Source organism: Cucurbita moschata, unplaced genomic scaffold, assembly GCF_002738365.1.
Source record: "Cucurbita moschata cultivar Rifu unplaced genomic scaffold, Cmos_1.0 Cmo_Scf00022, whole genome shotgun sequence".
NCBI lineage: Eukaryota > Viridiplantae > Streptophyta > Magnoliopsida > Cucurbitales > Cucurbitaceae > Cucurbita > Cucurbita moschata.
In genome coordinates, this window is record NW_019268538.1 from 3,646,221 (window position 1) to 3,657,803 (window position 11,583).

General features: G+C 38.5%; 4 protein-coding genes across 4 annotated transcripts; 3 read left to right on the forward strand and 1 right to left on the reverse strand.

Moving 5' to 3' along the window:
* The first annotated feature begins 553 nt into the window (after positions 1 to 553).
* Positions 554 to 1,752, forward strand: LOC111459746 (early nodulin-20-like). Its single transcript, XM_023102776.1, has 2 exons — positions 554 to 576; positions 1,242 to 1,752. The coding sequence occupies exons 1-2, from the start codon at positions 554 to 556 to the stop codon at positions 1,750 to 1,752; spliced, it is 534 nt and encodes a 177-aa protein (XP_022958544.1).
* A 1,060-nt stretch (positions 1,753 to 2,812) lies between these two features.
* Positions 2,813 to 3,682, forward strand: LOC111459414 (stellacyanin-like). The gene is made up of 2 exons (XM_023102311.1): positions 2,813 to 3,047; positions 3,185 to 3,682. The coding sequence occupies exons 1-2, from the start codon at positions 2,879 to 2,881 to the stop codon at positions 3,544 to 3,546; spliced, it is 531 nt and encodes a 176-aa protein (XP_022958079.1). The 5' UTR covers positions 2,813 to 2,878; the 3' UTR covers positions 3,547 to 3,682.
* Positions 3,683 to 3,979: 297 nt separating this feature from the next.
* Positions 3,980 to 5,363, reverse strand: LOC111459412 (probable sugar phosphate/phosphate translocator At1g12500). Its single transcript, XM_023102307.1, has one exon. The coding sequence runs from the start codon at positions 5,214 to 5,216 to the stop codon at positions 4,188 to 4,190; it is 1,029 nt and encodes a 342-aa protein (XP_022958075.1). The 5' UTR covers positions 5,217 to 5,363; the 3' UTR covers positions 3,980 to 4,187.
* Positions 5,364 to 5,841: 478 nt separating this feature from the next.
* Positions 5,842 to 10,996, forward strand: LOC111459410 (geraniol 8-hydroxylase-like). Its single transcript, XM_023102305.1, has 3 exons — positions 5,842 to 6,880; positions 6,960 to 7,106; positions 10,504 to 10,996. The coding sequence occupies exons 1-3, from the start codon at positions 5,891 to 5,893 to the stop codon at positions 10,954 to 10,956; spliced, it is 1,590 nt and encodes a 529-aa protein (XP_022958073.1). The 5' UTR covers positions 5,842 to 5,890; the 3' UTR covers positions 10,957 to 10,996.
* Positions 10,997 to 11,583: the final 587 nt, after the last annotated feature.

Genomic DNA, 11,583 nt, shown 5'->3' on the forward strand with positions numbered 1-11,583 from the left:
ATTCTCTCCCATCTTTTCTTGTTTTCATCCAAAGTGTACCAAAATAAATAACGGCACGAATAAGAACTTGAGGTGAAAGTTTCCTTTGAATTCAAAACCTTAAATAATATTTATCCAATTGTTGTTGTGAATGAAATGAAGCATACATATTATTTATGAACTTTTTTAATTAATAATATAGTGTTTTAATCTATTTTTCAAAATGTAAATTTCATTGGGACAAATTTTGAGGTTTCCTTTTTCTTGTTCTTTTTTTTTTTTTTTTTTTTTTTCTAAAAGGAAGACATATTTCGTTTACCTTATTATTAATTTTATTATATATATGGTATGTATTAATTGGATTAAAAAGTATTAATCTTGTATGATGGACAAATTTATATCATAAATCTCCTTGTCTTTATTATTATTAAAATATTTTTTATTATGAACTTTCTAAATATATATTTTAATTTTTAAACTTTCAAAATCAAAATTATTTATAAATGAATTAGGCGTGGGTGAATATTATAATTTAAAAGCTAGGTTTTTGCGTTTGCCCCATCACCATTTAATCATGACGCAAGTGGCTCTCGCAAGGTAACGACTTCAAACTCAAACGAAGAACGTTATCTAGGAGGGAATGAAAATCATGGCTTTCGCTTTTTTGCTATTTAAATTAAATAATAATTTCTTTACCGCCAAATAGAGATGGAAAGTAGAATATTAATACTACAAATTAATTTTCCAATAATGTTAATATTTAAATGGTGACATTAGTCAAACAACTAAATTTTATCAACATTAAATCTGTTTTTATTTAACAGAAGTTTTTATTTATAATTTCTATTTTTTAAACAAGTACCTTTTTTATATTTATTGTTTCTTTTATAAAAGAGTGGATCAAGAAGGGAATCACATATTTTTTTGTAAAATCAATTAATCAACTTTAAGATTTAAGATTTTGGATTCGAGTGTATATCAAAGGATAAACATATGAATCATTAAATAAAAAAATAATAATAAAAATAAATAAATAAATAAGGTGGTAGAATGAGATGTTGTCTTGAATTGGTGAACACATGAAAAAGGAAGAGCTTAAAAAGTTAGAATTGAGCATAAAAATTGGAACCTATTCAAATACAATGTGTCTTCTTTTCCTGCCATTGAGAAAATAGCTAAAAGGACTGACTACTACTATTACTACACAGTGAGTGTCAGCATGAAAAGAAGGAAGTCCTTCAATTTTTTGAGCTTTGACATAGAANATTCAAGTACAAGAAAGGGGTGCACAACGTATTGGACGTCAACGTAACGGCGTTCGCAGAGTGCGCCGCACCTACAAACCAATCCCCGCTGAAAACTGGAAACGATATCATTCCATTGAGACGTCCTGGAACCAGATGGTTCATATGCAGCATTGCCCGCCACTGTCAGTCAGGACAAAAGCTTGTCATTTTCGTAGACAACCCACCGTCCAACGGCGGACAGGCTTCTCCCCCGCCGTCGTCTCTTCCCCTGGCGCCCGTCTCTTCTCCACCGCCGCCGTCGACCTCCGCCCCTCCTCCTTCAGCGCCTGCGCCTAGTCAGAACCAAACTACCCCACACTTGCCAGTTCCAAGTCCAAGCGAAAGCATCCCACCATCGCAGTCGCCTGTTCCCAGTCCGAGCCCCACTGCTCCACCGCCATCCGGGTCTGCCTCGAAAGCCGCTATTTCCGGGCATCTTGGGGTTTTGGCAGTGGCGGTTGGCGCTCTGGCTGGAATAATGACATAATCATGGATTGAAATTTTGAGTTTTCTATATTGTATGAATGGACCTGCCTCCTGTACTTCTCTTGCAGCTGCATTGCTGCTTATTGTTATTAGAATTTAAATATTTCGGGCTATATTTATTTCGTAAATACACTAAAATAATTATATTATTTTGATCTTAGAACAACACAAATTCTTCCTTAATCACGATGCCTTCAATGTTAAACTATCAACATTGACGAAACATTATATTTATAACTCTAGATTCAAAATTTGAATTATATATATATACAATATATATTATATGGAAGATTTAAATTTCTAATAATTAAAAAAAAAAATATTTTTAGTAGTGGGTATTGAGCATATTGCATCATGAAGAGGGGCTTTTCACTGCATTTTTTTGTTTTTTAAAGTTATTATGCAATTAATGAAATATATATATATATATCAAATTTGACAAATAGAACCCTATAAAGTACTACCTAATATATTTAAATTCAACTATGAATTTAATCCAAACGTAGGCCACGAAAAAGGCTCAAAATCAATAATACAAAATACTCCAACTTAATTAAAAATATGCAACATGGTCATATTTTATTGGTTGCATTGGATAAATTTTATACTTCAAACATCACTTCTGAGATACTGCAATACTTTTAAGAAACTTAAAATTTAACGTTCTGAGTTTTCGAAACTAACATTAGTGTTTTAAAATTTAAATGAGACTTATATTTTATTTGTAAATTATCTAAAAACCAATGAAAAATAAAAATAAAAAATAAAAAAAATGCTGTTTGTAAGCATATTGTAAACTCATAGACAGGTTCTTCTGATGAAACAATGCATCGTAAGACACAAGCTCTCACAGTGCTCTTTGTAAACATCTACAATCAATTTTCAAGGCATTTGCATTGCGCTGGCTTTTGTATCCTTCCGCCAGCCCACGGCCAGCCGTCAAAAACCCTCTTCTTTTTGTATCCTTCCGCCACCCACGGCCGGCCGCCAATGGCCGGCCCTCCATTTGTTCTCCAATTCTCCGCACTCAACAAGCATATCTATAAATACCGACCAACCCAACAACCAGATACTCCCAACTACAGACGCGAGCGATTTCAAAGCCCAACGAATTCGAGCTCCCTTCGATGGCGATCTCCACCTCTCATCTCTTCGTCTTCCTTTCCATTGCGGCCATTTTCGCCCCTTCCGCTCTGGCCACCAATTACACCGTCGGAGATGATGCTGGTTGGAAGGTTGGTGTCAATTACACCGAGTGGGCTCAGAACAAAACATTCTACGTCGGCGATAATCTTAGTAAGTAATTTTTCAAATATTTTCAGAATATTAATAAACTTAATTTTTGTATCAAAATAACAAATCTTTTATTAATTTTTTTTTTCTGAAACAATTAAATAGTTGTCGGATTATTTGTTTTTTCCCCTTGTTTTCAGTTTTCAAATACCCAGCGAAGGATGACAACGTATATGACGTTACCGGCGGCCAGTTCCACAATTGCACAATACCAACTGACAAAAATGCAACGAACACTGGACACGACGTCGTTTCACTGACTCAGCCTGGAAGAAAATGGTTCATCAGTGGAAAAGAGGGCCACTGTGCAAAAAATCAGAAGCTCGTCATTACGGTCATGGCTATGGCTCCAGCCAGTTCCCCACTTCCCGGCGGATCCAGCTCATCTCCACCGCCTCCGCCGCCGCCACCACCGGCATCGGGAGCCACGAGAGCGGTTATTTCCGGAAAATTTGGGTTGGTCGCCATGGTGGTTGGCATCCTTGGTGTGATGATCGCTTAGAATTGACCGGGGGGATTTCAGTTTGACTGATCTATTTTATTATTTTGCAATTGACTGTTTGATAATTCCATGTTTGATTTATGTTTGTTTTGGGTTTTGGGTTTGTTTTATCCAAAAATAAAATTCAGAATAATTTATTGATTGGAAAAGTAGCATTTAATAAAACAATATGTTTAAATATAATAAATAATGAAGAAAATTATACCCAGAAATAGAAATGGATCTGAACCGACAAAATAAAGCCTTAGATCCCTAAGAACTACATGAGATTAAAAGAATGGGGCATGCAATTGGGTGACCATCTTATCCATATTCCAACAAATCCATAAGAACACAGCTGTAAAAAAACAGCACAAAAACTTTACTCTCTCTCTCTCTCTATGCTCCAATCAATTAAAGTCCTAAAGTGACAAAACAAGATCCAAAAGCATAATTCTTTCCCAGACAAATTCAACTAATTCTCTGGAAAATCCTTCATATCTATTAATCACTTTATACAATTCCATTTTAATTCTATAGATAATCCCTTTTTCTCCGATCAAATTACAAACCCAAAGCCAAAAACATGATGTAATTATATAATGAATCAAAGCAATTAATTTTTAACTTTATAAATTAAAAAAGAAAAATAAATCTTCCCCTTAATGCGTCGTGATCTTGGATCTCTTCTTCGCCTCGCCGTAAATCACCACGCCCATCACCGTCACAGAAAATCCGGCCATTCCCATAACCGTCACCGGATTCCTGAATATCAGAATCGACACGACCGCTGCCACGGCGGCCTTCGCATTTCCCAGCACCTGCAATGTCAAAGCACTTGTATGTTTCGTCACCAGAAAATTGGTCAAGTTCACCAAATACGCCACCGTTGCGTTCCCAACCAACAGAAACAAGATCCAAGGATCTTCCCGAGCCTTCTCCGCCGTGATTGCCGCTACATTCCCTTCCACGTAAAGCGTAACTGGAAGCAGAATCCCCGCCGCCATCGGCGCCATAAACCGCAGTAGATTCATGGAGTGAAGCTTCTCCCCTTCTGCAGTCAACAAAATCCCCTGCACCACCGATTTGAGAGCCCGACCCGCCGTCGAACCCACACAGACCAAAAACCCAAAAAAGTGAAACAGGGGCTCGCTATTACTCGCCAAAACGATCCCAAACACGACAGGCAAAAGCGCAAAATAAACCCCCGCCGGCTCCCTCTTACAAGTGATCAAAAACGCGAAAATGGCTGTGAAAAAGGGCGTGGTTGCGCCAATCGCTTGGTTGAAGGAGACCGGGAGGTAGCGAAGGGAGGTGTTGCCACAGACGACAGAGAAACAGAAAATGGCGCTGAGTGCGAGGATTTTAAGGAATTGCCTTCGCGATTGGATCTGTTGGGCGGGTACGATTTTGAGGAAGAGGATGGAGAGATAGCTGTAGAAGGAACAGGAGAGCATGTGGAGCATGGTGAGGAAGATGGGGAAACGGAAGCCATAAAAGCTGAGGAGGTACTTGTTGAGGAGAAGGACGCCGATGTTGGAGAGGTACCAAGAGAGGACGATCAGGGCCGTTGAAATGGCAGGGGATCGGACGGCAGGAGGACCAGCGGTTTGAAAGTCGAGGATGTGATCGGACGACGTCGGATTCGGGTTGCTCAGACGGCGGGTGGCCCAGGTGGGTGCCTCCCCCATTACGAAATGGAGTGTTTCTTCTGGGATCTGTCTCTCTCTCTCTCTCTTATGGAAGCTGTAGAGAGAGAGTGGAAGAGAGTGTCGATTTTGGGTTGACACAGTAGAGCGAGTTAGTGAGTGAGTGATGGCAATGGGAATGGGAAGAAGATAAGGAGGAAGATGGTACGGAAGTAATCGGAGGGTGGAGATTCATTTGGAGGAATTAGAGTGTCGGTGAGACAGACGTGTATTTGTAGTCAAAATAATCCCTCTGGCCTCTACTTTACCCTTTTCTTCTTCTTTTTTGTTAATTAAATTAAATTAAATTGAATTGAATTGCAACCATATTTCTAACATTTGTATCTATTCATTATTAAAATGGAAAGTAGGGAATACTATTCCATACGGTGGCTGATTGGGATTTGTGTTGGGAAGGAAAAGGCTCCACGGCGGTGGTGGGGTTGTTCCAGACAGATACCAATATTTCATTATTGAAATTTCATATGAACTTTGGGCTAAAAACTTGTGCCCAATTATGGGCTTCACGTTATTTGATGGCCCTTTCTACGCCACAACGGAAAACATTTCCATATTACTCGAATGAACTCAAATTACTATGAATGCCACCCAACAAATACAAAGAAGCAATTTCAAAAAGTCTTCGCCTCAAATCCCACATCTCCAAGTCTGATCGGATGAATGGTGATGAAAAGAAAACAAGTGGATCAAATCACACGCGAACCATTTATAATAAATTTCTAATTTGTGTTTTGATCTTTCATGATTATCGAGTGAAGAAGATGGAGTTTCTTATCTTCGGTGTCTTAATCTGCCTTATTTCCACTTTCATAGCCCTCCGTCTGATTCCGGCGAGAAGAAACCCCAACCTACCTCCCGGACCACGACCTCTTCCGATCATTGGAAATCTCTTGGATCTTGGAGACAATCCCCACCAATCTCTAGCCAAACTGTCCGAGTCCTATGGCCCAATCATGTCGTTGAAACTCGGCCAACTCACCGCCGTCGTCGTATCTTCCCCGGAGACGATTCAGCAAGTCCTTCAAACCCACGACCATTTCCTATCTTTCAGAGCCGTTCCGGATGCTCTATCGCCTTACGACCACGGTCAACTAGCTTTCCCATGGATTCCCGTTTCCCCCACCTACAAAAACATTCGAAAAATCTGCAACACCCATCTTTTATCCCCCAAGACTCTCGACGCCAATCAAAACCTCCGCCGTACCAGGATAGACGACCTTCTTGCTAACATCCGACGAAGCGCTTTGAACGGGGAGGCGGTGGATATTGGGGAAGCTGTGTTTACGACGACCCTTAATTTGATTTCTTATTCGATTTGGTCGGTGGATTTGGCGGACCCAAATTCTGAAATGGCCAAACAATTCAAGGTCACCATGAGAGGACTGATGGAAGAAGCTGGAAAACCAAATATTAGTGACTTTTTCCCTGTGCTGAAGAGGTTGGACATGCAGGGTATAAGGAGGCGCATCACCGTTCATTTTGGAAAGATGTTTGAGATGATCGATGGGATGATTGATGAACGGTTGAAGATGCAGGAATTGCCCGATTTCAGTCCTAAAAATGATATGCTACATCATCTTCTCAACATGAGGGAGGACAACAACGAGATCCCTCTTGATAGAAACCAAATCAAACATTCAATATTGGTGAGGAGCACTCAATACTCTGTTTCTATTTCATTGGATGCATAAATAACATTCGAGTTGGAATTGGAAATGGTTGTAGGTGTTATTTACCGGAGGAACAGATACGACTACATCAATCGTGCAATGGGCAATGACACATCTTTTGAAGAACCCAGAAACCATGTTGAAACTCAAAGAAGAACTCTTGCGAGTGATTGGGAAAGGAAATCCAGTTGAAGAATCGCACATCAACTGTTGGAAAGAGGGATAGTGAAAGAGATAGGAATAGATGAGAATAGATAGAAGCTGCAGTGCTTTATTAATGTCTACTGACTTGATGCTTACAGGGTTACACAATTCCAGTATTTATAGCTAATACACTGGACCAGAAATAGTAAATCATAGAAATCTAGATAAACTTAAATCTATTAACAATCTCCTAAAAATCTCCTAAAATCTTGGTAGTTTGAATATTTGAATCATATCTCAACTACTTCAAATCATATCTTCATTTTGAATACTTTGAATCATATCTCAACACTCCCCCATGATTCAAAGTTGCAGATGTAAGTACAGAGCTTTTCTTCTAACAAGGGCTTCGTAAGTATGTCTGCTTTAACCCGTACAATGTCTGTCTCAACTTGTATACCTTTGTTTCTTTGTCTTCCTTTATGAATCCCTCTGGCGGTGTTACATAAACCTCTTCTTGTAAATCTCCATAAAACTTTTCGTTTGGTAGGTCAACCATATCCCATGTTCCATCTTTCTTAACGGACTGCATCTCTACTGTCATGGCTTTCTTCCCGTCTTCTTTTTCAGTTGCTTCTTCATAATTCATAGGGTCTGAAATAGTAAGAGCAAACTGACATGATGCATATATGTCAGCTAAAGATTTATACTTCCTTGGAGGTGTCTCATCCGAAAGTTTTTCAAGAGAAGAGTTGCTATTAAGTGATGCTGAAGATGATGAATTTGACACACTTTGTGTTGCAGTGGATCCACTGGGAGATGCACTGGAGTTGACCCTTGTCTCTTCATTTGGGGAAACTTCAACTGTAATCTTTTGCTGCTCCTGTTCTTTACTCCAATCCCAACTCACGTTTTCATTAAATATTACATCTCTTCTAACTAAAATCTTTTCACTAACGGGGTTGTATAGTTTATATGCCTTTGATTGAGTACAATAGCCAATGAAAATGCATTTTTCAGATTTTTCATCAAGCTTTTGACGAGTTTGAGGATGTTTCAAAGCATAAGCAACACAACCAAAGATTCGTAAATGACTTACAGATGGTTTCCTTCCATGCCATGCTTCATAAGGAGTTCGATTCATAACCGCCTTTGTTGGTGAGATGTTTAATAGATAAACAGATGTTGCTACGGCTTCGGCCCAAAATTGGTTTGGAAGTCTCCTTGCTTGTAACATACTTCTTGCCATCTCCACAATAGTTCGATTTTTTCGTTCAGCGATTCCATTCTGTTCTGGAGTGTAGGGAGCTGTTAATTCCCTTTGGATGCCCTCTTCTTCACAAAAGAGATTGAAATCTTTAGATATGAACTCGCCACCTCTGTCTGTGCGAAGGACTTTAATGTGACAGCCACTTTGGTTCTCTACCATAGCTTTAAAAATCTGGAACTTCTGAAAAGTTTCTGACTTATGTTGTAGGAAGTAAACCCAGCTCATGCGACTATAGTCATCAACGAATAGTAAAAAGTATATACTTCCACCCAAGGACTTCGTTTGCATTGGCCCACATAAATCAGCATGAATTAATTCTAGATAATGTGAAGCTCTTTTAGCTTTTCCAACAGGAAAGGACTTCCTAGTCTGCTTGCCATAAATGCATCCTTCACATAAATTAGTTGAGTCAATTCTTGGTAATCCGAAAACCATACCTTTATCTCTAAGTATTTTCAGGCCGTTCATATGAAGATGTCCATATCTGAGATGCCATAATGTTGAATTATCTTTCATGCTAGCAGTAAGAGCAAAATCCTCCATGTTAGAAACATCAAGTGGAAACATCTTATTTGAAGTCATGGCAATTTCAACTTTATGGCCTGATTTCTTATCTGTGATGACACATGTGTTATCATCAAATAGAACTGAGTGTCCTCTGGTCATCAATTGTCCAACACTCAATAAATTGTACCCTAAATCAGGTACAAATTGAACATTATCTAATTGTTTTATCTTACCGTGACTGGTTTCGACTTTCACTGTACCTTTTCCTTCAACTTGCATCTCTTTTGTATTTCCAAGTTGCACCTTAATCTTTTGCGTCTCATCAAGCTCTTTAAATAAGGATTTGGTGCCTGTCATATGGTTCGAGCATCCGCTATCAACAAACCATAAGCTACCTTTTTCCGGATTAGTATCCATGCACGCCACAAACAACTTTTCTTCTTCTTCTTCATTCTCTGCTGCAAAATTCATTCGTTGATTTTTATACCAACAATTAGATTTTGTGTGCCCATACCTTCTACAATGGTAACATTGTATGACATTCCTTTGTTCATTGAATTGTCTCTGTCCATCACTTCTCCAACTGTTATCACGACTACCATGGAAGTTGCGAAATCCTCCTCTTCCACGACTTCTACCTGCTAAATGAATATTTTCTCTTTCGTTATTGGTTGTCTCCTTCACTTGTAGTGCCTTTTCTTCGTTCCTTTCTGATGCTCTGTTGATTCTTGCCTCATGAGCCTGAAGCGAGCCCATCAGTTCATCAACGGAGAGTATGGATAGATCCTTGGCTTCTTCTATGGCAGCCACCACATGGTCAAACTTTGGAGTTAAGCTTCTCAACACCTTTGCAACAATTGTTTCGTCTGAAATTTTCTCTCCATAGGTGCGCATCTGACTGACTATTGCCATTGTTCTGGACAAAAAGTCAGCAATTGATTCGCCATTCGTCATGAGCAGAGTTTCAAAATCACGTCTTAGAGACTGCAATTTCACTATTATGACTTTTGAATCTCCCTGAAACTCTTTCTGCAGAATTGACCATGCTTGCTTTGATGTGGTTGCTGCTGCAATTCGTGAAAAGATAGTCTCATGAACTGCTTGCTGAATAATGAATAAAGCCTTGGCATCGTTTTTCTTGGTTTCTCTTAGTCTCTCCTTTTCTTCTATTGTGGGTTCTAAAAGATCAACAAACCCGTGCTCCACCAAGTCCCATAGCTCCTGCGATCTGAGCAAGGTCTTCATCTTGATGCTCCACCACTCATATTTCTCACCATTAAAGATTGGTAACAATGGTGCAGAAGAAGAAAAACCAGCTACTGCCATTTTGTTTTGTGAAAGAAAATAATCACTCGCCCTCGTGTCGAACGAACTTGGCTCTGATACCAGAATTGTTGGAAAGAGGGATAGTGAAAGAGATAGGAATAGATGAGAATAGATAGAAGCTGCAGTGCTTTATTAATGTCTACTGACTTGATGCTTACAGGGTTACACAATTCCAGTATTTATAGCTAATACACTGGACCAGAAATAGTAAATCATAGAAATCTAGATAAACTTAAATCTATTAACAATCTCCTAAAAATCTCCTAAAATCTTGGTAGTTTGAATATTTGAATCATATCTCAACTACTTCAAATCATATCTTCATTTTGAATACTTTGAATCATATCTCAACATCAACAAGCTCCCCTATTTACAAGCAGTCATCAAGGAAACGTTGCGCCTGCAGTCTGCGCTACTTCTTCCTCGTAAAGCCGAATCAGAGGTCGCCATTTCGGGCTTTACAATTCCAAAGGGTACCCAAATAATCGTCAATTTATGGGCCTCATATAGAGACTCCAGTGTGTGGGAAAGCCCATATTTGTTCCTGCCAGAGAGGTTCTTGGACTCGGCATCTGATTCCAAAGCCAGAAACTTTGAGTTCATCCCATTTGGTAGTGGGCGGAGAATTTGCCCCGGACAACCATTAGCCACAAGGATGTTGCATTTGATGGTGGGTTCGCTGCTTCATTGGTTTGATTGGAAGCTTGAAGATGGAGTAACGCCAGAGAATATGAACATGGATGAAAACTTTGGTATTACTGTGGAAAAGGCTCAACCTTTACGAGCTGTGCCCCTTCTAACCTAACATCTACATTTCCAATTTCTTTTTGCTTATTTATAGCTTAGTGAAAGGTTGGAGTCTGGTTGGTCAAAGGTTATATACAGTTGTATTCCGTAAATGACAAATAAAATTGGGTAAATGACATATAAATAAAATGTCATAAATAATAAATAGTTATTTACCTTAAAAAGTTTATGTAAAACTATATATGGCAGATAGTTATTCAAAGTAGATGATTATATCCGTTAAAATTATATATAATAAGCTATATATATATATATATATATATTCCACGTAGCTTTGAAGATGTACTTTCTATCATATGTAAAATTCTTTAGTGAGAGTTATCTTTTCATTTTCTCTCTCCTATTTTTTTTGTGCTTCTAGATTAATGTGGGTTGTTGTGCGATCCTAATACATCTTCGGCTTTATCTTTATTGTTGTTGTTTGTCACCTGGACAATCATATTATTGCTATTTGTCACGTGGAGAATCGCGTTAATGTAATTAAAAAAAATTGCCTAAATCCATATGACATATGAATAAGAACTTTTGTGGATAATTATTTGAACTTTTTCGTTTTAACCTTATTTCTCTCAAATTCTTAATAACAAGATTCAATTTTGTTAAAAAAAAAAAAAAAAAAAAAAAA

What these genes read in the sequence shown, in the direction of transcription:
- LOC111459414 (XM_023102311.1), top strand. Translation starts at nt 2,879, where the DNA reads ATGGCGATCTCCACCTCTCATCTCTTCGTCTTCCTTTCCATTGCGGCC. An exon ending in CTACGTCGGCGATAATCTTA is followed by an intron (nt 3,048 to 3,184) that starts GTAAGTAATTTT and finishes CCTTGTTTTCAG; the next exon opens with TTTTCAAATACCCAGCGAAG.
- LOC111459410 (XM_023102305.1), top strand. Translation starts at nt 5,891, where the DNA reads ATGAATGGTGATGAAAAGAAAACAAGTGGATCAAATCACACGCGAACC. An exon ending in AAATCAAACATTCAATATTG is followed by an intron (nt 6,881 to 6,959) that starts GTGAGGAGCACT and finishes AAATGGTTGTAG; the next exon opens with GTGTTATTTACCGGAGGAAC. An exon ending in ATCCAGTTGAAGAATCGCAC is followed by an intron (nt 7,107 to 10,503) that starts ATCAACTGTTGG and finishes TCATATCTCAAC; the next exon opens with ATCAACAAGCTCCCCTATTT.
- LOC111459412 (XM_023102307.1), bottom strand. Translation starts at nt 5,216, where the DNA reads ATGGGGGAGGCACCCACCTGGGCCACCCGCCGTCTGAGCAACCCGAAT.